Source organism: Bipolaris oryzae (genome assembly GCF_000523455.1).
Source record: "Bipolaris oryzae ATCC 44560 unplaced genomic scaffold scaffold_7, whole genome shotgun sequence".
In the NCBI taxonomy this organism is placed as follows: Eukaryota; Fungi; Ascomycota; class Dothideomycetes; order Pleosporales; family Pleosporaceae; genus Bipolaris; species Bipolaris oryzae.
The window spans coordinates 263,984-290,311 of NW_006911283.1; the positions used below are offsets into that span (position 1 = coordinate 263,984).

At 52.8% G+C, this 26,328-nt stretch overlaps 12 protein-coding genes across 12 annotated transcripts; 6 read left to right on the forward strand and 6 right to left on the reverse strand.

Annotated features, from left to right (window-relative positions):
- Positions 1 to 270: 270 nt before the first annotated feature.
- Positions 271 to 2,316, forward strand: COCMIDRAFT_82590 (uncharacterized protein; the record flags this gene model as incomplete). The annotated part of the gene is made up of 3 exons (XM_007685160.1): positions 271 to 301; positions 351 to 521; positions 569 to 2,316. The coding sequence occupies 3 exons, from the start codon at positions 271 to 273 to the stop codon at positions 2,314 to 2,316; spliced, it is 1,950 nt and encodes a 649-aa protein (XP_007683350.1).
- A 1,885-nt stretch (positions 2,317 to 4,201) lies between these two features.
- On the reverse strand, positions 4,202 to 4,768 carry COCMIDRAFT_22321 (uncharacterized protein; the record flags this gene model as incomplete). The annotated part of the gene is made up of 1 exon (XM_007685082.1): positions 4,202 to 4,768. The coding sequence occupies one exon, from the start codon at positions 4,766 to 4,768 to the stop codon at positions 4,202 to 4,204; it is 567 nt and encodes a 188-aa protein (XP_007683272.1).
- A 1,068-nt stretch (positions 4,769 to 5,836) lies between these two features.
- COCMIDRAFT_1182 (uncharacterized protein) lies at positions 5,837 to 10,064 on the forward strand (the record flags this gene model as incomplete). Its single annotated transcript, XM_007685064.1, has 7 exons — positions 5,837 to 6,105; positions 6,163 to 6,361; positions 6,419 to 6,620; positions 6,715 to 7,038; positions 7,090 to 7,963; positions 9,174 to 9,837; positions 9,936 to 10,064. 7 exons carry the CDS (start codon positions 5,837 to 5,839, stop codon positions 10,062 to 10,064), a joined length of 2,661 nt encoding a protein of 886 aa, XP_007683254.1.
- A 178-nt stretch (positions 10,065 to 10,242) lies between these two features.
- COCMIDRAFT_82608 (uncharacterized protein) lies at positions 10,243 to 12,246 on the reverse strand (the record flags this gene model as incomplete). Its single annotated transcript, XM_007685161.1, has 1 exon — positions 10,243 to 12,246. The coding sequence occupies one exon, from the start codon at positions 12,244 to 12,246 to the stop codon at positions 10,243 to 10,245; it is 2,004 nt and encodes a 667-aa protein (XP_007683351.1).
- A 1,542-nt stretch (positions 12,247 to 13,788) lies between these two features.
- On the forward strand, positions 13,789 to 14,644 carry COCMIDRAFT_32559 (uncharacterized protein; the record flags this gene model as incomplete). The annotated part of the gene is made up of 3 exons (XM_007685103.1): positions 13,789 to 13,864; positions 13,931 to 14,440; positions 14,499 to 14,644. 3 exons carry the CDS (start codon positions 13,789 to 13,791, stop codon positions 14,642 to 14,644), a joined length of 732 nt encoding a protein of 243 aa, XP_007683293.1.
- Positions 14,645 to 14,719: 75 nt separating this feature from the next.
- On the reverse strand, positions 14,720 to 15,583 carry COCMIDRAFT_82645 (uncharacterized protein; the record flags this gene model as incomplete). Its single annotated transcript, XM_007685162.1, has 1 exon — positions 14,720 to 15,583. One exon carries the CDS (start codon positions 15,581 to 15,583, stop codon positions 14,720 to 14,722), a length of 864 nt encoding a protein of 287 aa, XP_007683352.1.
- A 194-nt stretch (positions 15,584 to 15,777) lies between these two features.
- Positions 15,778 to 16,582, forward strand: COCMIDRAFT_1186 (uncharacterized protein; the record flags this gene model as incomplete). Its single annotated transcript, XM_007685065.1, has 2 exons — positions 15,778 to 16,179; positions 16,235 to 16,582. 2 exons carry the CDS (start codon positions 15,778 to 15,780, stop codon positions 16,580 to 16,582), a joined length of 750 nt encoding a protein of 249 aa, XP_007683255.1.
- Positions 16,583 to 16,819: 237 nt separating this feature from the next.
- On the reverse strand, positions 16,820 to 18,835 carry COCMIDRAFT_82604 (multicopper oxidase; the record flags this gene model as incomplete). Its single annotated transcript, XM_007685163.1, has 1 exon — positions 16,820 to 18,835. One exon carries the CDS (start codon positions 18,833 to 18,835, stop codon positions 16,820 to 16,822), a length of 2,016 nt encoding a protein of 671 aa, XP_007683353.1.
- Positions 18,836 to 19,563: 728 nt separating this feature from the next.
- On the forward strand, positions 19,564 to 20,763 carry COCMIDRAFT_22328 (uncharacterized protein; the record flags this gene model as incomplete). The annotated part of the gene is made up of 2 exons (XM_007685083.1): positions 19,564 to 20,134; positions 20,198 to 20,763. The coding sequence occupies 2 exons, from the start codon at positions 19,564 to 19,566 to the stop codon at positions 20,761 to 20,763; spliced, it is 1,137 nt and encodes a 378-aa protein (XP_007683273.1).
- A 73-nt stretch (positions 20,764 to 20,836) lies between these two features.
- Positions 20,837 to 21,960, reverse strand: COCMIDRAFT_82786 (uncharacterized protein; the record flags this gene model as incomplete). Its single annotated transcript, XM_007685164.1, has 2 exons — positions 20,837 to 21,722; positions 21,782 to 21,960. 2 exons carry the CDS (start codon positions 21,958 to 21,960, stop codon positions 20,837 to 20,839), a joined length of 1,065 nt encoding a protein of 354 aa, XP_007683354.1.
- Positions 21,961 to 22,618: 658 nt separating this feature from the next.
- Positions 22,619 to 24,949, forward strand: COCMIDRAFT_82773 (uncharacterized protein; the record flags this gene model as incomplete). Its single annotated transcript, XM_007685165.1, has 2 exons — positions 22,619 to 24,097; positions 24,221 to 24,949. The coding sequence occupies 2 exons, from the start codon at positions 22,619 to 22,621 to the stop codon at positions 24,947 to 24,949; spliced, it is 2,208 nt and encodes a 735-aa protein (XP_007683355.1).
- A 186-nt stretch (positions 24,950 to 25,135) lies between these two features.
- COCMIDRAFT_82665 (glycoside hydrolase family 62 protein) lies at positions 25,136 to 26,113 on the reverse strand (the record flags this gene model as incomplete). Its single annotated transcript, XM_007685166.1, has 1 exon — positions 25,136 to 26,113. The coding sequence occupies one exon, from the start codon at positions 26,111 to 26,113 to the stop codon at positions 25,136 to 25,138; it is 978 nt and encodes a 325-aa protein (XP_007683356.1).
- Between the last annotated feature and the right edge of the window lie 215 nt (positions 26,114 to 26,328).

Sequence of the window (26,328 nt, forward strand, 5' to 3'; positions counted from 1 at the left end):
ATCTCGTGCATTACCAGAATTAGTAATTCTTTCTTGTGCCTTTTGCAGGCTACGTTCTTTTGTTTGTCTGGCGACTGTAGGGACGAAAGTGGGTACGTGGTGCCTATATGTGGAGAAGCAATGTCCTCGGGCTGAGGAATTGTTCCTCTATTGCGTCAGGCAATTATGGAGTGAGGGCTTTGCGGCGGTATAGCTCTGTGAAGGGTTTGCCAATTACAAAAGACGAGTTCAGACGGGCTCTGGACTGGAATTCTTTGCATAGTGCGCAGGATGTTTGGTCAAGCAGACAGGCTTTGGGTGGGTATTGTACAAAGTAGTTCACGATATGTCTAGCTGACCATCTGATACAGGCATTGCTATAAGTGGTGGCGTGGATTCAATGGCATTGGCTGCTCTGTACAAAGACTTCCAAGAGGAAGACTTAGAATTACCCAAAGCTCACGGTTTCATCGTAGATCACAAAGTGCGTCCGGAGAGCACAGAAGAAGCCAGCTGGGTGGCAGAGCAATTGCGCTCCAAGCGTAGGCTTACATCATTCTTCTACTCTGCAAGTACTGACCTGGCCAAGTTGGTATCGATTCCACTGTAATTCCCCTCACATGGCCCACAGACTTCGACCCCCATGATGGCAAACGGTTTGAGACGGAAGCACGCACACTGCGTTACCAGGTGCTAGGTCGAGCATGCAGAGACATGAAAATTAACCGCCTGATGGTGGCGCATCATGCTGACGACCAAGCTGAGACAGTCATGATGAGAATGGCAAATAACCGGCTCCGGTCAGGACTTCAAGCTATGCAGCGCAAAGAATGGATACCCGAATGTGAGGGTATCTACGGGGTGTACCATAGCGGCAATCCGCTGAAGCCCCGTCCCAGTCTAAACATTCCGTTTCCCATTGAGCAGGGAGGCATCAGGATTCTGCGGCCACTTCTTGGTTTCGAAAAGACACGACTGATTGCGACGTGCGAAGAGAAGGGCATTGCTTGGGCAGAAGACAAGACAAACCAGATACAGACGTTGACGTCTCGCAACGCTATACGCCATATCTACAGAAATCACAAACTTCCAGAGGCGCTCGGCGTCAGATCGTTGGTTGATGTGTCGTTGTATATGCAAGGGCGTGTCAAGAAACACAAAGATCTTGCAAAAGAGCTCTTTGAGGAATGCCTAATCAAACTCGACATTCAAACAGGCTGTCTGATTGTCCGGTTTCCACCCTTCTTAGACCTCCTTCCGCGCCCAATTGAAACGACTGCCAACAAGATTGAGGCAAAGAACACGGCTTACTGTCTCTTAGAACGAGTAGCTGAACTAGTCTCGCCACGATCCAAGGCGCCTCTCGGCCAGCTTGCGGCGACAGTACATCGCATCTACCCAGAGCTTGAGGAGTTGGAGGATGACGATGTGGGTCACTGGGATGGAGTTCGCAAAAAGAACTATTGTGTCTTTAGTGTATGGTGGCGGTTCTGGGATCAGCCTACTCCCTTCCCTGAGCATCAAGAAGAGGGTATTGATCTGTCATTGCCGCATCCGCGAGAATGGCTCCTCACACGGCAGCCTCTTGACGCAAACGAGAGGAAAGATGCTGCAAATTATCTCATTTACCCCCCGTCTCCAAACTCCCGTCCCTCTCGGAGCGAGCCATTCCGCCTCTTTGATGGCCGCTATTGGATCCGGCTCCACAACCTCCTTCCCAGGGACAAGCTTGTTCTTCGGATTTTTAACAAGGCCGACACTCGCCACTTACCCACGTACCAGCAGAATATGGCCGACATGCTGGATGCAAACCGTGCGCGCCCGTACCGCTTCATCTTGGCAGCCTTGGACTTGCTCCGGCCATCTGACGTGCGCTATACTCTGCCGGCCGTGTTCCGACAGGATCATGAGACCGGGGCGGAAACGCTGGTGGGGTTCCCGACGCTAGATGTACGGATAGATGGGTTTGGAGCACCGGAAGGCGTATGTGAGTGGAGTGTGAAATATAAGAAAATCGAGCTTGGTTCGAGAACGGCAAAAGACATTGTGGTGCCTGGAAGTACGAGAAAAGATATCGTTGTAGAGGACAAGAGACAGGTACTTGTTCAACAAGGTGCGGAGAAGGTGCGGTTGCGCAAACAGAAGCAGCGTGAACAGGGTCGGCTACAACGCGCTCGGGAAGCGGGCCGTGGTGGTGATGATGATGCTTCGATGGGTGGGAAGCGTGTGTTGGGGCATGTTGATGGACGACGCAGACGGGGTAATGGGACGGAAGAGGGAGCTGCTGAAAAGGATGTAGTGCAGGTTGAGGGGAGAGATGGCGATAGGAAGGGGTGAGTTGGGAAGGAGCCATTGAGGCATGGGGCTTGAAGAGGAAAGCTCAATACTACCTTCATGTTTGTATTATGTAAAGATGGTGTGTCTAGCTCTTCTATTGTCATTCTGACCTCTATTTTTCCTCTCATTTTTCAGTTGTTCTTATGTCATATAGCAAATGTAGTAGAACGGGCATCTATCCAAGACTTTGCATCTAGGAATGACTACGGTTGATGTTATGGCGTGTTAGTAGTGGAAGGAGCAAACAAGCAACAGGACCAAAAAAGGTAAGAGCCCGTACAAACCCGTTATAGTGTGGACGTTTCACCAACTACATCCCATCACGTTTATTTCGCACGCCTACTGCGGATAGAGAAAAAAACTAGTATTCTCCAGGAATGATATAATTTTGTTGCTTGCACTAGGGGGCTGGAAATGGGCACACACATGTATGTACGTAGAGTCACATGGAGCAGGTGGCCTTTTTCCGTTGAAGAAGAAAGGGGTACAAGCACAGCGCTACGCAATAGTTCACTATTGGCTTCGTAGCGAGTCTGGTCGAATCGAGTGCTAGTCCAGGGCGCGCACGTGCGCACAGGCAGTCAAAAGGCTAGGGTAGACAAGTAAGTAGTAGCGTTCGTTAGTCAGGGACGCATTGGCTCCACCGTCGTGCAAGTCAACATTTTGGCATGCGGCTCTTTTGGTCGCTCTGCGGCACGATTGCGATGGGGTGCACGTACACTAACCTAAGCAAGAGGCTACTGTGGCTTTATTGTCGTTTTCCATATCGTTGGGACGGCGCGAGTATGTGTAGCGGTGCTAGAGGCGTGGTGCGAGGCTGGGTGTTTTGGTGGTGATGTGTGGAGAGAGGAGCGCCAAAAGGAAGGAAAGAGGGAATGCAGGGTGTGGGGAATGCTGAAACGGCAATCTTTAGCGTCCGCGGCAATACGTGATGTTCAGTGAGAAGAAAAAAAGCAAAAGGAGAGGAGCGCCCATTACAAAAGAGACAAGAGGCATGTCGTTGCCACGGCCTATATACGTGGTTCACAGCTCATAGCCAGGAGATGAGAAGTCCATGCATTTCATGTGCAGGGGCGGGCGGCGGCATCAGTCATGGTAAGTAAAGTATTAGCCTTGGGAGCCAAAAGAGGGTGGGGTGGGGGGCGTGAACACAGAGCCTCTCTAGACGCACAGACCTTCAGGATACACCCGTTGCATCTTGTCGCCAAAGTTTTCTTGCGCGTCCGACATTGATTGCCCATTTTTCCTAGCTGTGGCGGTGAGGGGAGGGGGGTAATGAGGGTAAGGGGAGGGAGCCAGTCACATAGGCGGGAAATAACAGGGTGGGTGGGTGCGTCGGTCGATATCGACGACGTCGCGGCACTATAGAGAGATTATTGGCTTCTGGAAGATCTGCCATTGTGGAGTTGGTAGTGGCTGGCTCTGTGCGTGCGTGCCGCGGATACGGGATGAATATGTAGCAAGCGGCAGCGGAGCACACAGCAGAGAGGCACACACAAAGAGAGGTTGGGAGGAAAAAGTCAGCCGCAAGATGAAAGGAGGCTACATGCAGATCAACCTAAACGAGCGGGCTGGCATGCACGAGGGAAAGCCTCTGCAACTGTGTCTCATGTAGGGTGGGCATTTGATTTGAGTAATGGAGGGGGTATGGTTTTGGCACTTGTCACGCAAATGTCCGATTGGGGATGCTCAGGCTGGAAGATGGTGTTTGCACTATGTGAGTTTCCCGTTGGCCTTCCCCCCCTCCCCTTTGACGTGAGAGGGGATGGGTTGCAATAAGCCGGGCAGTGGCCCTAGTTCACATGGGCCAGGTGTTTTGGGCTGATCAGAGGGAGGGGGGCGGGCACAGCTGTGGGTAGGGGAGACCTGTGTTTGTGGCTAAGAGTCAGACGAGATTTTTGCAGCAATTTTCCCACTCCACCCGCTCCTGTGCGGGGACCTGAATCAGGGCAAATCTCAAGTACGATGGGCAAATTTGGCGGCTTTTGGGCGTTGGAGGACCAATGGTGGCGTGCCGTTCGCCGGTGCGTGGGTTGACTTGACGACAGCGACAGGCGGGGGTCCATGTCCATGTCCATGTCCATGGCCATGTCAGTGTCAGAGGGGCTGGAGTAAGTATGAGTGGGAGGTCAAGATGAGTTCGCGGCGGCACGAGACGTAGCCTCATCGTCCTGTTCGGCTGCATTTGCCAGGTGTCGAGAACAGCCAATTTGATGGCCAGGGTGGTTGGATGGGCTTTTTGTAAACGGGGATCAGCGCTTGGGCCGAGAGCGAGAGCGGCAGACTGGCGATTCGTTGTGCATGCAGGGCCGCTAGAAGTGCCTAGCCGTGGATGTGCTGTGTACACATGTAAGACGGGCCTTGGCAATGGCGCGTCAAGGTTCGACTCGAGTTGTGCAGACCTGGCCATGGCGGGAGTGGTGGTGATGGGGTCGAGCGAGCGCCATGCCATGGTGTTGCACGTGGTGCCATGTGAGTACTGCTTGTGCTACTTACGTACTGTCGAGTAGTATGTAAGCATGTACGCACTTTGACATGGTGATAGTGTACATGTATGTATGTGTGTGTGTCTACTTACATAGCACTCGCACTCTCACACACCCAGTACATGCGCATGTATGTATGTACTATCTTGATACATTCACATGTATGCATCCATGTACATCCATCCATCCATCCATCCATCCACACACACACATTCTATGCGGAGGTGCCGGCTTGGGTGGGCGGCCACTCTGATGCCATCATATCACGTCGTCTGCAGGCTAACGCATGTCTCGTGAGCCATGCAAAGAAAGGGCGTCTCGTCAACGGCGGTTGGCTCATGGCTTCAAACAAGCTGGTGGAAGAGGGGCAGCGCGATCATGCGACCTGCCTACGCCCATGTTGTATGGCTACCTGGCTACCCAACCTTATCCGATACGATACGTGACCACCCTCCCACCCTCTGCTTGCCCAACACTTGCCATGCCCCTCGCCATCTCGCCATCTCGCCATCGCGCAACCTGCCGCCCCGTGTCTGCCCTGCCGCTGCCGCTGCCAACTGCCACGGCTGCCTCAAGGCCTGCCTCGCCCTCCATCGGCGCCAAAAAAGACAATGTCGGCGTGCACAGTAGTGTTTCAGGGCGTGAGCATTGCATAACATGGCAAAGGGTGCTATTCGGGCAGGCTAGTTGCAGGCGGGTCCGCCTAGTGGACGTGCTGCCGCGAAGACCAATTTCGTTGCTCCCCCCCCTGCACCATGACCCCTACCTAGCAACACCGCCCTTCACATTAAAGTTCTCCCACCCCATCGCTGCTCGACGTTTTTCCTATCCTTCTTCCCTCCCTACACCGCTGTTCGCTCCCTTGCCTCAAGAGGTTCGAACTTGCTTGTCCGCCGCTGCACCTTGCGAGCCTGGAACTTTCCCTTTCTGTACTCCCTTTGTAATACACAAACCCCCCAAGCCCCTCTTCTTCGCCCAGATACCCCTTCACCCACACTTTTTTTCTTCGCCCACGCAAACCCCCACACGCAACCATGTCTGCCCCCGTCGAAGCACCAAAGACCGTCGACCAGCCAGAGGTCGTCGGCACCACTGAGGCTGCCCCCGCCCCAGTCCTTGCCGCCGACAACACTGTCGCACCCGTCGCAGAGGCCAAGACTGACGAGGCACCCAAGGAGGAGCCTGTTGCCGCCGCTGAGGAGACCAAGGCCGATGAGGCTGTCAAGGAGGAGCCAAAGGAGGAGAAGGTTGTCGAGCCCATCTACAGCGGTGCTCTCGGCTACAAGGCGCCTGGTCTGAAGAAGTGAGTGTGCTCGTGTGCGCCCTCTGTTGACAAACACCATACTGACCACAACCACAGCGCCTTCCGCTTCGCTAAGAAGTTCTTCTGGTTTGGCGAGGAGCCAGTCGCCGCTGAGAGCCTGGGCGAGTACCTCCGTGGCGAGAAGCCCGAGGTTGCCCACCCTACCGTTGCCTGGTCCAGCCAGACTGGAAAGGGTCTCCTTTTCTTTGTCAAGCACGCCGATAAGAAGGACCAGCCCGCTGGTGTCCTGAACTTGGTACGCTCTTGTCCTGAACGAATTCACCGATGCGCACCCCCACTAACATGTGAATAGGCCTATGCGACTGACCTGGCCAAGGACGGTGCTCTTGCTTTTGCATTCAAGCTCTCCGGCCACAAGCACGCCTTTGAGGCTTCCACCGCCGCCGAGCGTGATGGATGGTTCGTCGCCGTTGAGAAGGCCATCACCGAGGCCAAGGCTTCCAAGGACACCATCGAGTCCAGCGAGGGCTACAAGGAGGCAAAGGAGAAGATTGGTACGTAAATGAGTCGTGGCTCCCATCCTTTGTGATGTGAGGCCGCTAGTGGGCGATCTAGCCGTTCGACCTGCAGAACACTAACAACGCGCAGGCAAGCCCACCGCGCTAGCGGGCGCTACCGCCGCTCCTAAGAAGAGCATTGACGTTGCTCCCAAGCTTGCTGAAGGTGAGGCTTCTGAGCCCACTGCTGCCCCAGCTCGCACTGGATCTTCCTCCAGCTCATCTTCCGATGAGGCCAAGGCGAAGAAGGCCAAGAGCAAGTCTCGCTCTGTTTCTCGTGGCAAGCGTGCCAGCCTCCTCGGTGGACTCCTCGGAAAGAAGGACAAGGAGCCCAAGACTGAGAGCGAGGCCGTCAAGGAGGAGCCAGAGACCAAGGCTGAGGAGTCCGCTGCTACTGCTCCTCACCTCGATGAGAGTAAGTTGAATTGAAAACCATTGCATGTGATTTCTGACTAACAACGTCTAGTCCCCACCACTGCTCCCGTCGACGCCAACGATGTTGTCAAGCCCGCCGAGACCACTGCTGAGCCTGCTGCCCCCGTAGCGGCTGTTCCCACCGAGGAGGCACCTAAGGTTGACGAGCCCGTCGCCGCCGCCGCTGCCCCTGAGAAGCCCAAGCCTACCAAGCGTGCTTCCATCTTCGGCACCTTTGTCGAGAAGCTCAAGTCGCCCACCACTGAGAAGAGGGAGGCCGAGGCTGGTCTTGCTGCCACTCCTGTCAAGGAGAACGAGACCATCGCTGAGCCTGCCAAGCCCGTCGAGGAGACTGCTCCCGTTGCTGCCCCCTCTGCCAACGAGGCTGCTGCTGCTGAGCTGAACAAGGACGAGACCAAGCCCGTCGTTGCCACCAGCACCCCATCCAAGGAGAAGGAGCACTTCAGCTTCGGCAAGCTCTTTGGTAACAAGGACCGTGCCAAGTCGCCCGCCGCCCAGGAGAAACTCCCTGAGCCCAAGGCCGATGCCGCTCCTCAAATTGAGGATGCTTCAGCCCCTGCTGCCACCGAGGCTGCAGAGGCTACCCCTGCCACTACCGAGGCTAAGCCAGAGACCACTGAGGAGCCCAAGCAGGACAAGAGGAAGTCCTTCTTCGGCAACCTTGGTCGTTCGCTGAGCAAGGCCACTGGCAACAAGAGCCAGGCCAACAAGGAGAAGAAGGAGGCTGCTGCTGCCGCCCCCGCCCCGGTTGTCGAGGAGGAGACCGCTCCTGCTGCCGTTCCCGTCGTTGAGGAGAAGAAGGAGGAGGAGGCTGCCGCTCCCGTTGCCCCCGTCGCAGAAGTCCCCGCTGAGAACAGTGTGGGCGATGCTTCGAAAAGCGCCAACCCGACTGTCGCTACAACTGCGTAAGGTCTGGTGGGAAGATGTCAGCCTCTGCAACGACAGCCACGACGGAATGACGGAAAAGCAAAGACACCGTAAATCCCTTGTTTGACCGTACGGCCAACCCGATACCCATCCAAATGCGTCTTGTGTCTTTTACTAGATTCGAGGTGTAGCATTTGGACCAAACTTTCCTTGACTCTGTTCAACGTTTCCTTGCATCTGGACCAACTCCTCGTCACTCTTTCCGCGTGGATCACCATCTGTGTGGCATTGACATGTAGGAGGCGTCCATTTTTGGCTGTTCTTTGCTTCATGCCCACTGCTTGTTTAGACTGATACCACTGCACCTGTTTCTCTCCTTTTTGATACCATTGGCTGTTTTGGTCGCAACTTGTTTTATCGCGCAATACCCCGGATACCCTCTGCGTACAGCCTTGTCAGGTGTACACAAGCGGCCACTAGGGCACACATCGACGTAATAATATTTAATACACTGTCGTTTGCTCTGAAATGCTCGATTTTTACTGTGATGCTTGGCTTGGTGACGAAATGGTGGTGATGGGGCGGTACATGCCGGCAGGCTGTGCAGTGACGGATGACTGCGTACATCGATCGACAGTGCATCAAGAGTCTGAATGCAGATAGTTCGTGTACACGAGACCAATTTGACCGGCCTGGGCCGTCCCTTAGGCATGCATATACGGCAAGCCTTTGATAACCGGTGCAAGGTTAGAGTCACGGGGCAAAGGGTACAAGGACCGTGGCATTATCCAGCCTTGGTCCAAAGGATTGCGTCCATCGATCGATATCTCCATGCCGCCCCCGATACAGGCGTAGCCTCGCCACAGCCCCGGCCCTTCCAACTTTCCTACCCTCTCAATCCGAGAGCCAATATGCGCATGCAATTGTTGCAAGCACATCTATACACGCCAATCATATCGCTAGAACGATATCTCCAAACTTTCTGCTAAATGAGCCGAATGACTGCCTGTTCAAGCAAAGATTGAGGGGTAGCAACGGGCACCTAGTTTCAACATGGTATGAAAACCTTAGTCACCCAGCAAGTCGCGCAAAAAATACCGAGAAAGAATATCAAGTCTAAGACGAGAGTGTTTTTCCTTGTATTTAGGGCTGTTGCGCATCTCGTCAGACCGACGAAGCACCAGGTGCTGCACGAGCGCATTCGTCGTCGTCGCGCCACAACATCACTGCACCCTCGACACAACGCAGTCCATCCACTTCGCCGCGCGCATCGCATATCTCACACGGCAACCATGCGCTTCCTTCCTCTTCTTCCTCTCCGCCTCCAGTGCAAGCTATCGAGCGCCCCAACACTCCGCTGAAACCCATTCAGCCCTTCCAACGCTCCCGTCTCCCCAACACCCTCGCTGCCGCTGCTGCAACGACGAAACCCAGCTCCCGCGTCAAACCGCTGACAGACCCCACGGCGCTCAAGTGGACCCGCGCGCGCCTAGAGAAAGAGCGCCAGGACTGGTGGGATACGCAAGTCACGGGGTCACCCGAGATATGGGGCGCTATTCGTCTGGCGGCCCAGCATCTGCAGGCTGGTGAGCTCCAAGAGGCGCAGACGATGCTCGATGTTACGGGGTGCACGTGTCCGACAGGACTAGTATGGCGCGGGGTTTTTGATGCGACCGGCGTGCAGTACAAGGTTCCCGAGTGGGTGGTTGTCGAGCCTGAGGGAGTGGTTGAGGATGAAGATGAGGAGGGGGTCGGTGCTGAGGCTGAGGAAGAAGAGGAGGAGGAGGAGGAGGGCGACGAGGAAGTGGATATAAGGGTAAGGATGAGCCATGATTCTAAGGATGTGACGGTTCGGGTGCATAGGAAGGAGAGTGTTGCAAAGGTTATAGAGAAGATAAAGGATGAGACCAAGGTATGTCTTCTTTACATCTGCACTGGCATATCATGTCATTTCCCTCTCGGTTTTACCCAAGGCTTTGTGTCTTTCGATCAAACTAACTGAATCCATAGCTCGACCCTTTTGCCAAAATCCGGCTCGCATATGGCGGGCGCGTGTATCACGAGCACGAGAGTCTGGAGGCCCATCCCCATTGGAACTTTGATAATCAGTTTGTTATATCCGGCTTTGTGTTTTTCTGAATCTACGGTAACGTAGGTGGGGGAAGGTGTATGTACCTGTGAGTAATTCCCGTAACGGAGACTAATTTATAATGTTTGTCGACTTGATTGGAAGATGGATGCAAAGTGAAGATGGAACTGAGATTTCTTATTCCCAACAGTACAACAAAAACGCAAGACTAACATAAAACCCCCCTCATCAACTATAACTTCCCGCTGCCCAACTCCCCCGACTCTCCCTCGGATCCCGTCCCTCCCACGAAATCGTAACCTCATTTGGACTCCCCTCCTTCCCCTCAATATAATCATACTTGATCCTCCTCCACCTCAACGCGCGATGCTCTTTGATCTCCTCGCCACTCATATTCAACCCACTCTCCCCAATCTTCATCACCACAGGCCTCAACAACATCGCCATACTAAAATAACTATCATCCCTCACAATCGTTCGATTCGCAAACAGTACCAGCAAACAAAGCGCCAGCAACTGAATGAAACAGATGCCTCCTAGGATGCCGAGCACATACGGCCAATCCACATCCAACTGCTGGCCCTGCGACGGCACCACCGTCTGCTTCGTAAGATTATACTTGACGCCGTGATCGTCAAACGCGGCGACGGCGCCAATCGTAAACCGCATCAGCATATCCTCGACATCTTTTGCCTCGATATCCCGCGCAGGCGACCACTTGGAGCCTTGGCTGTACGACCGCGATTGCCGATCCATCCACGAGTTCCAGGGTATCCCCGTCCAGCCTATCGCGCCGGCCGCGATACGCGCGAAAGCGTCGTTGCCATATACGGCGGCGCGGTCCTCGGCGGAATACGTGGTAATGTCTTTCTCGGCGTGTGCTTGGTATATATCCAGGAGTGTACTATTGCAGAGGAAGAACGAGGTGGTGTTTACTTTATCCCCTTTATCCTGGAGGACGGTGAAGTTGGTGCAGCGGGGGCCGCAGAAGGCGGGGACGGAAGCGGTCCAGGTGACGGAGCCGCTGGCGGCTTCGGTGAGGTAGTATTGCGAGTATTCTTCTTCGCCGGGCCGGCGCGCGTTGACGTACATGCCTTCGTCGCCGGCGTCGACGACGGTGCCGTTGCCGACTTCGAGTTGCTCGCAGGTGGCGTGGGCGGAGACGTTGCGCGAGGAGCTGAGGTAGTTGGTGTAGGGGTGTGCTGGGTCGCGGTTGAAGAAGCGGTAGTGGTACATGCCATTTGCTTCGTAGATGGGGGTGCCGGGGAGGCCAGAGAGGTCGTATTGGATGTCGCTGAGATTGAAGACGGGGTAGGCCATTGCTTCTGTGCCGAATGTCCATGCAGCTTCCAGGGAGGTTTCGTTGGCGAGGCTGTTGGGGCCGTCTTCGCGGGGGCTCTCGTCGACGTGCCAGACGTTTAGGTTTGCGACGCTGACATTGCCAGGGACGAAGAGTGGGATGGCGGAGTTGTCCATGGGCCAGAAGAGACTGAGCAGCGCGACGAGGATCTGAGACCCGATGTTGATGGAGAGCCACACGAGACATGCGAGCCACATCCACTTGGTGCCGTCGTCGCGTACATCCTTGAACCAGCGGAATCGGCGTAGCCATTTCTTGCCGCGGAGCCCAGGCATCGAGATGACCATGAGTTTGGCGACCCTGGCGAGCGAGCCAAAGTGGAGGATAAGGTCGAACACCTCGAGGCTGACGTACCGCCGAGCGAGGAACGACCATCGGAAGAAGGAGGCGTAGTGCTTGAGCGAAGCCAGGAGGTTGAGACCTAGACAGAGAGAAAGGCCAATGGTGAGCGAGTTGAAGATTCGAACGTCGTTCTTGGACAGCACAACGGGATTGATGAAGCCCTCCCAGGCTCGGAGGGTGAAGCACATTGCTGCGCTAAAGAAGAAGGTTATCAAGAGCCGCCCAGCGCCGTTTCTTAAAAGATTTCTTCGTGCTTCGTTGTGATCAAAGCGCTTGGCATGGTGGTGGTTATGACGCTGTTTCTTGGGCTGTAGTCCACCCTCTAGGTCCAATGCTGTAGTGCTTATCTTCGCATATGCACCGTTTTTAGTCTCTATTATCTCTGGAGAAGCGACAGTGGGTGGCGAGTAGAGTGAGCTATCGATTTGTTGCATGGCGACATTTCCACTGTCGTAGCTTGTTGTGTCGGTGGATGCTATTAGCGGCACATCGTCGTCGTGTGCGTTGCTGATTGCGCGACTGCGCTCCATCTTGCCTGTAAGAGACCAATAGGGCGGGGCTTTGAGTTACGAGTTTCGATTCTGAGTTTCGATACTAAAATCTACGTAAAGGTATAGTCCTAGCATATGTTAGGAGAAGTACAAAGGATCAGGATCTCAGCCTGTGGGGCTGACGGAAAGCTGCATACAAGTCTGATTTCGATGGTCAACCAGATTAAGTTGTATTCATGAAGCTTGTGTGAGTATGCGTGGGTCGAGCGGAGAAATACAAGATGCAGCGTCGTTGAAGAGGGTCGCCCCGAATTATAGTAGAGAGTCTGATTGAGGAGCAGAGCAACGATTGCGATGAAGATAGGTCTTAAACAAAATACGCCGTCCTTATCGACTCTTCGTCCTATTCCACTAGCCATCGCGTCCGGGTGCTGGGGTCGGAATTGGGGGCTGAAATGGGGTGGGTGGCCTGAGGAGGCGCACCCCCAAGGCTCTCTCGCGTTCGACCTAAACAGGCTGAAAAGTGCGTAGATTGTGACTGGAGAGTAAGCCCAAAGTTACCACGGTACGCGCAAGCACATGATGGGTGGAGAGATATTTTTATCTTTGCAGGTCTTTTGTTTGCAGAACTACACGATCACTAGCACATCGATACAGCCCCCCTACCCCACCACCAGGTATCACAGAGTTGGACTCCCAGCACAATCTCAAAGGCTGTGAAGCATATACTAGAAGTAGAAAGCCGTGCAACCAGGGACTTTATTGTTAGACCATGCAATTTGGTGGCCGCGAGACGATTTGACAAGGTGGATCCTGCCGTCGTGCATTTGTACTGGCGCAGCCACGTTGAGAGATCGTGTGGGGGCGGAAACAATCACTACACGCTTGACGTGACAACAACAAATCGCGTAGTTGCGAAGAGGGCCTTCGGAAGCTTGAGTCCGGTATGGTTGGGAACATATGGAGGCGTGCCAGGAACACATTGAGGTCTGCATAATCAATGCGAGTCGTGGTGGGAGGAAAGACTATCAACGGCGTTGCCAGATGTGGGAGGTGACAATCATGAATTTGGCATTTGTGTGCGTGTAAGCATCACCCATTTGTGGTACAAAGGCATAGAAGTGTTGGTTGTGGCGCACTACATCTGTTTCAAAGCAGTTTTGAAATGGTGGACGTAGTTCATCATGCAGGAAACTTGAAGGATACGCTGGGCATGTGTAGACGATGTTACTAAAGTGGGTCCATAACACCAAGGCGAACCGCACGTTTTCAGGTGTTCAAAAATCCTGCAACATAACTAGACTATCAAGCATTCGCTAAATGACTTGACACTATCCCGTATCCAGTACACGGTGCGTGGTCCGGATATATTCCCTAGTCAGCAAAAAACAAATCAATGCTATCATCCGTGGCCGGATAGATCATCACTTCCCCACATATGTACCACAGGATGACAAATGTAATACGGAGACCAGGCGTGCAGTCTAGTGCATACACCGACGAAAAAGACAACTGATTGGTATTTCAACCCCTCTTCCAATTCTATCATCCACAATCATTCACCATCGACCACCAGCAACCATGTCCTCACCAAAAGTCATCCTCTTCGACCTCCCCAGTAAACAAGGCACAACCTGGTCTCTGAACCCTTGGAAAAGTACGTCCCCTTAACTCACTCAACCCAAAATCAAAATCTTAAAATACTAAACAATCGCCCTCACAGCCCGCATGATCCTCAACTACAAATCCATCCCCTACAAAACTGAATGGGTCGAATACCCCGATCTCGCCCCCAAATTCAAATCATTAGGCATCCCTCCCAACCCAAAGGACGCCCCAGGCTACTTCGCCGACTACAGCAGCCCAGCAGTCCAGTATGAAGATGGCACATACCAAATGGACTCGTGGCCCATTGCGCATTCCTTCGAGAAGCAGTATCCGAATCCTCCCCTTCACCTCGATGAGCCGGTTGTAGTCAAGATCCGAGATACAATTAAGGAATTGATGACACCGCTGGTTCCCTTGGTACTAACGCAGGTACCTGATGTGCTGTTGAATGAACCTAGTGCAAAGTACTTTACGGAGACGAGAGAGAAGATCTTTGAGAAGCCGTTGGGTCAGATGCGGGCGGAGGCTGATGTGGAGAAGTGCTGGGCTGATGCTGCTGTGCCGGCGAAGGCTGTGGGGGATTTATTGAGGGAGAAGGAAGGTCCATTTTTCTTGGGGGAGACTGGTGAGTTGCATACGACTTTGTGTCGGAGAGATTGTGCAAGGCTAACGCGGTGATGTAGTGTCGTATGCGGATTTCATTTTTGTGGGTTTGTTGCAGATGCTCAAGCGGATTGACCAGAGTGTGTTTGAGAGGTATTTGGCGCTTGATGAAACGTTTCCTAAGGTTTTTGAGGCGTGCCAACAGTGGATGGAGAAGCAGGATTAATGTGGGGGTTGTGAAAACGAACAAAGACATTGAGGTTGGAAAAGTAAGATATGGTTTGTCTATAAATCTATCATGTCATATATGCTCCCCACGTACGAACAATGGTATACCAGTCCTTTCCAAGATATATACAACGTTGCATACCTTGGGCCTGTACGTCACAGAGCCGTCTTTCTCATCAACTTGCGCTGGAGATTCTACATCGTCGATTTCGCGGCGTTCGACCAAGCGCCACAAGTCAGCAGGATGCGGGAACGTCATACCTTTAGGAACCACATCTGATGCAGCATCAAGTACATCAAAGCGGTCTTGCGAGTACGACAAGGCTATCCAGCGGGCTCCGGGCTTTGTCACGAGTGCCAAGTTGACTGCCATGACAGCCAATGGGTGTATGGGTTCCTTAGACACAGCTGAACTCAGCTGCACGGGATCATGGGAGCGGATTGCTACGGGATATGGCACTGGGACAGATATATCGTCGCAGCAAGCAATGGCATCAGACGTCGATTTGTCGACTACAACAGAATACGAAGCACGTGAGCATGCACGCAGCAAAGACTTGTAGTCGAGGAGATCGACAACATCCCAACGCATACAAGGCGCATGAGTACCTTGGGTGTTGCCTTTTTGCTGGCTCTGATACTGGTATATTTCTTCTTCGCGGGCCTTGCCAATCTGTATGGCCACGTCGGAGTAGTCCACGTTGTGGATCTGGCCCGGGTGGTCTACGTGGGAACGCAAATGCAAAGAGAGTAATGATGTCCCACAGCCTATGTGCAGAATCTCGGGTTTGTCCGCACGGCTGGAATCCAGAGCATCGACAAGGTACGGATCCAGGGCATTGGGTTCTTCCAGCCAATCAAAGGGATCCATGTTGGATGTGAAGCGCTCGTCCCAGTAGGCCTGGGATCCAAAAGAGGGTGGGGGATTGGAAGGCATTGGTAACAAACTAGAAGGAATTGGGGTCCGAACTATGTGTATTGCGTGGGTATGTCAAATATGTCATGTGTAAAGATGAAGCAAGGAAGAAGAGAAGAAGTACAAAGATGGGCCGGCCCGAGCTTTCTCCGCGCATCTGAAGATCTTTGGAATCCCCACGACCATGTGAACTTACCTACACACCCACACAACCCATGGCTACCCTCGAATCAATACCACGCTTCCTCCTCCCGCGGGGGCATCTCCTCCTGCGAGTGAAACCCCGCGCATTCGCTCAACTCCCCGCTCCAGCCACCCACCGCCGCCATGCCTCGTCCATTTCACCAAAAGGCCTCTCCGAAGAGTTTCGAAGACGGCGAGAGGCACAGCAGGCCAGAGGCACGCCCGTGATACCCCAGCCCGATAAATACCGTCCGCCCTCGCACAGCAAACGCGCGCCCAATCGCCAATTGGAGAACAGAGTCTATGGAGCGCCTTTGTCCGAGGAAGACCGCAAGCGCATGGCAACCAAAAAATACCCCAATATGATGAGTCCCGAGGGCACCTTTTCGCATTGGTTTCTGCATAACCGCGCAATTCATCTGTGGATCACAATGGTGTGTTTTGCGTTGTACCAATCTCTATACAACCCCCACTGACCCCACTTCGCAGGGCATTCTCGTTTCTCTCGCAATAGCAGCATGGTACATGGATTTTATCTCCAAGACCAGTTTCGCCCATTTACTCCCTACCCGCAAAGACTTTATGCGCCACCCTATCGAGTCATCCTCACGCTTCGTGGAGGTCTACAAGATGCATATGGAGCATACGTCGCAGATGTATCAGCAGCAGCGGCTGAAGAAGGCAGAGGAGATTGAGAAGAGGAAACAGTACAGGCTCGAGAGGCAGAGAGAGGCAGAGGAGAAGGGCGAGGAGTATGTTGAGGACCCGAGGTATTATGTGGGTGAGGATGGTATTCGTAGGAGGAGGGTCAAGAGGTGGTTTGGTATCTGGGAGTGAGGGCGGGGTTTGCCATGTTCTCGGGCATGGTGAGACTCGGTATCAAAGTGAAAGATGTTGAGGGAGCACTGTACCGCGGCAGTGGGTGGTGTTGGGCAGTCACAGCGACAGGTAGGGACGAATGGGAAAGTCGAATTGTAGACTGCGTCGAGCAGTTCTGTTTCAAGAGATGTACGTTACGACATGTAAAATATAAACCATTAAGCCTGTGCAGCAAATCGCACCTGCATCTTTTCATCAAGAAACTCTACTCTTCGTCATCCTCATCCCCCTCCAACCCTCCCATACTTCATCCCCAGGCGCCATCCCCTTCTCCACCCCCTCAATCCCACAAAGTTCATCCACTTCCCTTGGCACTTTCCAATCCTTCATCCCCTCCACTCCCGTCGCAAAAACCATCATAAGCCCCGCCTCAGTATGCCACCCAATATGACAATGAAACGCCCACACGCCCGGGTTATTCGCCACGAAACTAATAAGCAACCACCCGTACGCCTCTACGGTCGCCGTGTCCCTTCTTAGCGGATTCGTCATGTCGAAATTTTGCTCGTGGAGGGGCAAAGGAGGGTACCCGTGTCCTTGAGCTAGTATGAAGAATTTGTAGCCATGCAGGTGGAAAGGGTGGGCTCCGTCGTCGAAGTTTTGGATTAGGATGGTGATTGTTGATGTGAGAGAGGTGGTTTGATAGCTTAGTTGCTTCTCTTGTGATATTAAGGGTGAAAAGCCATCATGGAGTGTTTCTGTGCTGTTAGTGGTAGAGGAGGAGTACGAGGGAAGCAGGGTTTGAAGAAGCGGCGCAGTGCTGTTTATGTGGAAGGAACTGTCATTTAGGTAGCCCCGGGTGAGGCGCCATTCGCGGGTTTGGAATGAGGAGCGGAGGGACAGAGTGTGGTCTGGGTCTATGGGGGGTGCTGCGATGGGGATAGTGGGGACGAGGAGGGAGGTGTTTAAGTCGCGGCATTCGACGTCGATGATTTCAGGCCAGTCTTTGCTTTCTGGTGCTGGAGTTTGGTCGTAGCCTATGCTGAGGGGAGAAGAATAAGATAGTACGGCTCGGGCTTCCTCTTGTAACTCGGGTTCTTCGTATGCAAAGCAGTGCGTTATCATTCTCGCTCTGATCCAATATGATCCCTTATTTCCCTGCTCTTGCTTCGGCGGAGTGAGAATGATGCTATATCGCTGTGCAGGACTAATGTTCAACCGATGAAAACTCATGGGTACCACATCCGTGCCATCGACTTCTGTAACAAACACCTCGTGTTCATCAATCTGCAGCGCGAATTCTGCAAATGCACTAATGTTGATAACGCGAAGTCTCGTCTTGGTATCTGGGGAAACATTAAACATCGCATTATGCCGGCCTGTAGCATCGCATTCCCTGCCCGGCAAGTCATCACATCTACGCATTCCGCGCCCATTGATAAGCGCAGCCTGCGGAACCGGCTCGTCATTTTCGCTTCCAGGTGCCAGATATCGCTGCAGCAAGACCGAAGAACTGTCGTAATAATGATCTGAAAGCATGACCACGCGATCCTGGGCATACTCCATCTTTTGTAAAGCCTCTCCCCCGTTTCGCCCGTGGATTATCAGCGGTCCAACCAGCCCATCTGACGCTTGCATACTAGCATGCGAGTGATACCAATACGTCCCCGATTGCCCCGAGACGCGGAATCGATACGTAAATGAATGACCAGGCGCAATAGGACATTGTGTCACGCCTACTGTGCCGTCCATCCAGTTTGTCCCGTTTTGATATAGGCCATGCCAGTGTATGGATGTTGCGTTGCTGGCGTGATTATGGATGTGCACAACGATTTCGTCCCCTTCATTGCATTCAATCAAGGGCCCAGGGAAAGTAGCGTTGATGAGTGTCATGGAGCGGTAGACGCCGTCCGGGTTGAGCGTATGGTCTGAGATTATCCATGTGTGTTCGCGTATTGTGGGTGGCGCGTTGAAGTCCCATGTTGGGGAGAGGATGTAATCTTCTTCTGGCCGAAGACTTGTTGTGTTGGGGGCTGTGGGTGATGTCTGAGCCGAGGATTTACTTATTAGAACTTTATGTGTGAGGACAAGGAGTATGCATATTAGGAGGATAAGAACAAAAACGATCTTGATCCAATGCCGCCGCCGTGTGTCATGTTGCGTATTTCTGATTTTTTTACTCCAGCCTTGCTCTTGCTCTTCTTCTGAGAAATCATCGTCATTTGTGTCATCGTATTTAGAGTCGTTTAATAGGCCAATCTGCTCTTCCATCTCCCGCGGAGCCGTGTCGGGCATGTCCTTCATGTGGAAACTCTGGCCGTAACCCATGATGAGTATCTTGCCAAATTTTCCTCTCCAATATCTCGGATAGGGAACGGTACTGTTAACATGTAATCGACAACGTCTAGCGTTGCTAAGTTGAGTCGAGGTAAACCAATAAGCAAGGGTCAGTCCATCATGTTTCCCATGGTCCCTTAGAATCAAGAATCCGAAAATCCATGACTTCCCTCGCCACTCGTACGAAATGCACAGGGATCGCCACTCACATGTCGTTCAGGGCCCCTGATCAACTCTCGTGCGCATGTCATGTTCTATCTTTTGTGTGCGTCCTGCAATACCCGCCAACTCCTCTAATCCAATCAGCCCCGCACGTTCAGATGCGGGATCCACATAAAGCTTGTCGACCTTCCTAAAAAGCTTGGCCTTGTGTATGTATGCGGGCCGCTTGTTCTAGCAATATGCCACGGGCGAATTATCGACATGCTAATTGGCTCTGATGATATTAACACTACTGCAGGAAGTACCCCAGTGGGAGCCACTTGATGCCGTGTAACCAGAAAATATTGAGAAAAAGACGGGCGACGTCCAAACTTTCTTAAGATGTTTGTTGGGATCTGAGGTTATTCTTGGTAGTGTTTGTGAGTAAGTATAGGGGTCCATAAATACAAAGTAGTATGTAAGTTAAACCCTGACATACTTGACAGATCTACACTATTGCCATGAAAACTCCGTTCATCCTCTCGCTGGCTCTTTTGGCAAACCTGAGCCTCGTTTCTGCCCAGACAACCGTCAAAGGCAAGGCGTTCGACCGCATAGCTATAATATGGCTTGAAAATACAGACTACGATCTCGCAGCCGGCGACCCAAGCCTGGCATGGCTGGCGAAAAAGGGCATCAGTCTGACGAATTACTTCGCCGTCACACATCCTTCCATGCCCAACTACGCAGCCGCGATATCCGGTGATTACTACGGCATCAACCACGACGACATGGTCGCCATTCCTTCTAACGTCTCCACCCTGGTTGATTTACTGGAGGCCAAAGGAATCAGCTGGGGTGAGTACCAGGAGGACATGCCATCTGTCGGCTTCCAGGGAAAATCATATCCAAACCCAAAAACTGGAGCGAACATGTACGTGAGGAAACACAACCCAGCCGTGTTATACGATTCAGTAGCGCAAAAAGCGGACCGGCTGGCCAAGACAAAGCCATTGACCATGTTCAAATCGGACCTGGAAAACAACAAATTACCGCAGTGGATGTTCATCACACCCAACATGACTAGCGATGGTGAGTCTTCCGCACGACCATGTTTTTAGCACTCTTGAATAGCCATACTGACAAAAATCCCAGGCCACGACTCCACCGTCACAGTCGCCGGAACCTGGACCCGAAAATTCCTCGAACCCCTACTAACCAACAAAACTTTCATGAACAACACCCTCGTCCTCGTTACCTTCGACGAAAACCACACGTACGGCAAGCAGAACCGCGTCGTGGGCATCTTACTCGGAGACGCCGTGCCCGCCAGCCTCGTCGGCACAAGCGACAACACGTATTACAACCACTACAGTGAGATTTCCACCGTACAGGCAAACTGGGGTCTCGACACCCTGGGCCGCTGGGACGTAGGCGCCAACGTGTTCAAGTTTGTAGCTGAGAAGACGGGGGATGCAGTGCGAGCGTGGTCTGGCAAGGTGCCGCTAAGTAACATGTACTTCAATGCTTCGTATGCGGGCAAGCTGAACAACAAGAACGCGTCTGTGCCGTGGCCAGTGCCGAATACGGATGCCGTGTATGCGGGGAGAAACGTGTTGCCGGCGATTGCGGATGTGTGGGGGAAGCAGGTTGGTCGATCTGCGTATACGACTGCGTTGGAGATTCCGGATGGGATGCATCCTGAGGCTGAGTTTAAGTAGTAGTGGGATATTTCAGATTGTGTATATACAGAGATTGACGGTCTGTGGCTTCTTACGCCCCAGCACTGATATATTATACTGCCCATTGCTTGCGAACCGCAGCTTTGGCTTCTTTACTCTTCAAAGTCCTCCGCAGCACCGCGCCCACGATTTGTATCCTACACACATCTGCATACGCCCCCTTTCCAATCTCCTCAGGCCACATATCCGGATGCAAAATCGTATACTCAGCAAGTTCTCCATCTTCCACTTGTTTTAGCTTTTCCAGGAAAGCGTCATGTCCAGGGTCGGCAGTCGGTATCGCGACACCCGTGTATACAACGATGAATCCGTTCGAACTTAAAAGCTTGAAACCTTCTTCCACAATACGAATCGAGATATCCAAACCGAAACCTGCACCGCCATCTGCATAGATAGGCAAATCCTTGCCGTCGACACTAGAAGCTATGTACGGCGGATTACTCACAATGAGATCAACGCCTCTTCCCTTCATCTCCTCAGGCAAAGCAGCATACAGATTTGACTCGGAGAAATCAACATTCACTCCTGCCAGTTGCGCATTGATACCGCCCAGGCTCAGTGCTTGGGGATTCAGATCTAGACCTAGCACTTTGGCCTGCGGGTAGGTTCGTGCCATGTGGATCGCTCCTGCGCCAGATCCGCAGCATACATCAATGACCGAGCTTGGCGCTTGCGGGAGATGCCGCGGTAGGGTCTGCAGGAACGAAATAAAAAGATACGTGTCCGGGCCGAAGAATACGGAGTTGGAGGAGGCGGGGAAGGAAGAATGGATATAATAAAGTGAGGTGGTGTCCGAGTCGCGGTTAAGAGGGTCTGGTAGGTAGAAGTTTGACACGCGGATGGTGGAACGGTAGGTTTTGCTATTATCTTCGATAATGACTGAGGCTTTGCATAGTTGGTCGAAAATTGCATCGGGTATTATGGATTTGAGTGTTTCTCTAGAAGGGCATTAGTCTCGTTTGGAATGTCATTCTGCATAGCGCGTAGCGGAACTTACCTCGTGCATGATAGATTCCACCCAAAGAAATCCGATGCAGTCTGCGCGTCTTCTGTCGAAACATTTGAGCGTCTTTTTTGCACTACTCTGCCTTGAGTTTCTGGCGAGGGGCATACAAAGATATAATTTGATTCCGCCAAGTGTTGAGTAAGTGCCTGAAAAGCGGTCGATTCCGTCATGACCGCTAGAATAATTCAATTGTTGTTCCGTGGAGGAATTTGTAACGCAACGTGAGCAGAGGCGCGGCCGTTTTGTCTAGACTGAAGCGCGTGGTTAAAATGAATGGCATGTAGACAGGCACACTACGCCGCGGAGCGTAGGACGAGTCAATGTGACGTCGAGTTTCTGTAATAGACTAGGATGACGAGGTTTACTTTTAACTTGCTCGCGTCTTGGCCTACGACAATAAAAAATCATTCTCTGAAACGCGATGCCGTACAGAGTAAATGCGAATGGAGAATGCAAAGAGCATCTGCTTTTTTGACGGAGAATCGCGCTAAACTGGTGTAAAGATGCTAGTATGTGCAAAATGGGCAATGATGGTGGCAGAAATAGACATTTTATGCATTGCGGGGTGCGTGCTGGCTAACCTCATGTCGTCTAGCTTACGATCGTATGGGTCCGCGACGATATTGACACGGCGGGTACCAGCTGAATTGTACACCGTCACCGTTGGCAGCATGATTTGCGCGGCGCACCTACCCGCAGATCAATCTTCCGCCACATCTGGACCGACTACCATGGAGAACAAATGTATAACATTCCCCGATGGCCGGCTTAAGGGTTCACTTGTACCTGTAGACATTACAAAACATAACACTGCCACGCCACGCCACAATGTATATTCTTCAAACAACCACGGCTGTTTTGATTGCATTCCTTGCTATTCTTGCATACAATGAAGTTCGGAATCGTTTGGCGAGAAACTGGTCCAAGAGAAAAGACTTGGAAACACCACACAGTCCTACCAGACCTGTTGCCACCGACATCAAGCCGTTCATTCCGGATTACATTTTGAACAAGTCTCTTGATTCCGTTGAACCCGATGCCATCGACGAAGATCTAGCGAGATTCAAGCAACTCTACTACAAGCTACACAATCTAGAGCACTACCCCGAAATTATACCCGAGTGCCGCGGACTGCTTTTAGAATTGTTCTCTTCGATAATTGCCGACGCAATCAAGGAACCAGACAACACTATCCTATCTGTCGAGCACTTTTCACCCGACAGCTTGAAAGACTTTCTTGCAGCAAAAGATGCCGATGTCACCAACCGATGGGAGGAGTACCTCGCTCGGCGGCGGGGTGGAGAACCGCGTGAGATGTTCGGAGACAAAGAGGAGGCGAAATGGTGGCTAAAACAAGCAGCCCCTGTCAAATACGTGGATGGTGCTTGGCTTGGACACATCAACAAGATTAGCACACCATTCAAGTACCGTCAGATTACCAAGAACGCTTGGCAGGTTATGTCAGAAGAACTGGGAGACGGGGATATTGCAAAGAATCATGTCCATGTCTATCGGGAGTTGATGGAAGACATTGATGCCAGGCTACCTGAGGCCAATTCGCAGGATTTCATTCATCCCCGTCATGGATTGAACGAAGTGCGTTGCTGGAAAGCCGCCATGGCCCAACTTACCATATCTCTCTTCCCACATGACTTTCTGCCCGAGGTGCTGGGATTCAACATGGCGTATGAGAGTCTACCTCTTCACCTGCTCAAGACTGTCAAGGAGCTCCGTGAACTGCGCCTGAATCCGTACTATTTCGAACTCCACATATCTATTGACAATGCAGACTCGGGCCATGCTGCCATGGCCATGGCCGCAGTGTCCAACTATATAAACTTAGTAGCAGAGGAACAAGGCGAAGAAGCGGCTCATATTGCTTGGAAACGTGTACAAGCTGGTTACATTCTCGCCGAGGGCTTACCTACGACACCTGAGAGTCCGTCACTCAAATCGAAAGTCGAGGAACCATTCCCCCGCACCGATACAGAGGCCCAAGTGGTGGCCATCTTTGCAGCCAAAAGCTCTGTAGCTCACAAAATTCACTGTAACAGCCGTCTCAAAATCGGCAGACGCTCCCTCATAGATTGGCTCGAACCAAACGCCTTCAAAAACCCAACATGGCAGCGCGACTTTCTCTACGACATCAGCAACTGCAAGCCCTGGGTAATCAAAGGCCACAGTGCCCAAAGCCGACTCATCAAAGAACTCTCCTGGGAAGGCAAAATGTTCGGCAGCTTCACCGAAAACGAAGTGGGCATCGTCTCCGCCTGGATCAACGAGCTCGCTTCCCCACCAGCCGCCGCAGTCTTCGCTTCAGACCTCCTCGCTGCAGAAAAAAAAGACTACCACCACTACTACTGGGACTTTACCGGCCAAATCTCCGAACCCGATGATAACAACAATGTCGATGTTGCCTTACGTGCAGAGCGCTTGGACATTCTTACCCACTACCCAGTTTTTCGCCTGCATGAGCATCTCACTGCGCGCCTGTCGAGCGACCTTGCGATAAACTGCGTGCCGAGGTTTGAATTTCGTAAATTGCATCTAGGCAGTCTGCTTCCGCTGTGGTTCGCTTCGCCGGCGCTTCTAGAGGGTCTACCGGCCGTGCCTGTCCGCGCGGCGAGCACGTTTGGATCTGCTGTTGTTCGTGTTTTGCGGGCTCAAGCTGGGTTCAGCGCCGAAGGCGCGGGTGTAGCGGGTATGGATGAGGTCCACCGAACTGATGGTGGCGAGGCGGTTGGCATCGTGGAACTTGGCTTGGAGTTGTGCCGTAATGCAGGCGTGAAGCAGCCGTGTAATTTGCGCAAAGTAGTGTCGCTGGGCGGGTCCGAGTCAGCTGCTTTTGCGGAATGGATGGTTGCGACGAGTATGCGGTGGCTCGTGCATCGGGACGTCCTTGTTGGTATGGCTTGGGCGTTTATGGAACTACATGAGGCCTGGGCCCAGTGCAAAGGGGAGGTCACGTTGTTATCTGCCAAGAGCATGTCGATCTTGCAGGAGATTGCGATTAGAGAGAGGAAGAGCCTTGAGGTGTGTAGGGGCGAGATATACCAGGATAAGCAGCGTCGGGCGGGTTTTCTCCAGGGAGCTGCAATAGGTCGGAGAGCCATTGAGTCATGTTTCACACAAGAGGAAGACGAAGTCACTCAAAGGTAGAGATGGATAGAAGTTTAAGATAAGATGAAGAATCAATTGATGCCTCGCGCAATGCCAAAGAGCCAAAGCCAGTGGCCCAAAATAATATATATACGAATTCCACCACAAACTGAGCTATATACAATCTCCCACACAAAAATTCATTTACAATGAAGGTACCTCGCGAAGAGCAGAGCGAAAAGCACTCTACTTCTTGAGGGTAAGGACACCGGGCCTGTAGGGGAGGCGGTCGTAGTCGCCGCCAGAGTTGGGGGCACGGCCCTGGTACAACAGCTGCAGGTTGCAAGGGTCGACGGTCATGGTCTCGTCGTTGGTGACCTTGACAAGGTCTCCGTGGGAGATGTCGTTGGTCCAGGTGGCACCGCTGTTGGCCTTGCCGGCGAAGGGGTTGCTCTCGGTGGCAGCGTTGGGGGTCCAGCTGCCGCTGAGGCTGGAGGCAGTGAAAGAGCGGAAGTAACGGCCGCCAGAGCCAATAGCCTCGACGAGCATGAGGTAACCGCCGCCGTTGACAGTGTAGACCTGGACAGCCTCGAAGAGGTTGTTAGTGCTGTCGCTCATGATGACGGTGGAAGCAGTGCCGAAGCTGCCAGGGAAGTTGGCCTTGGGCATGCTGGAACGGTAGATCTTGCCGTTGTCACCGGCGAAGAAGAGGTACATGTTGTTGGCGTCACCAATAACAGTCTGGTCAATAGCACCAGTGCTGCTGCCGGTGATCTTGCCAGAGAAGAGAGTCTGGACAGCACCCCAGCTGTTGGGGTTGGTGGGGTCGCTGGAGGTCCTGTAGGAGAAGGTGGTAGGTCCCCACTGGTAGGCCAAGACCCAGATGTTCTTGGGAGCGAAGCGGAAGAGGGTAGGGGCAACAGCGGTGAAGGATGTGCCGGTCTGGGAAGCAGAAGCCATCTCGTTGAAGCTACCGAAGGGGCTGAAAGCCATGGATCCGTACTTGGATCCGGTGTCGTGGTTGGTAGCATAGACAATGTGCTTGCCGTTAAGGCTGGAGATGGTGAAATCCTTCAAGTTGGCCCATCCGGACTTGGGCTGGGCAAGAGCGCCGGAGGAGGTCCACTTGTAAGAGGTAGGAAGCTTGCAGCTCTGGGCAGAAGCAGTGGAAGCCAGAAGGGCGACGGCAGCAGCCGAGAAGCTAAGGTCGGGAACGAAACGCATGTTTAGTTTTTTAGGGGGTTTGGTAGTTGGTGGGTTGAATGAGTGAATGTGTTGCTGGTAGGCTGGATGACTACTAGAACGAGGGCATGTATAAGATACTTATACGTCGAGCGATGCTGTCGGGCGTACGAATCAGAAGGCATGCCGTGTATCACGCCTCGCCCACCATAGCACCTGAGGATTGGCCGATTCGGGACTGGGCTCGGGAACACAGA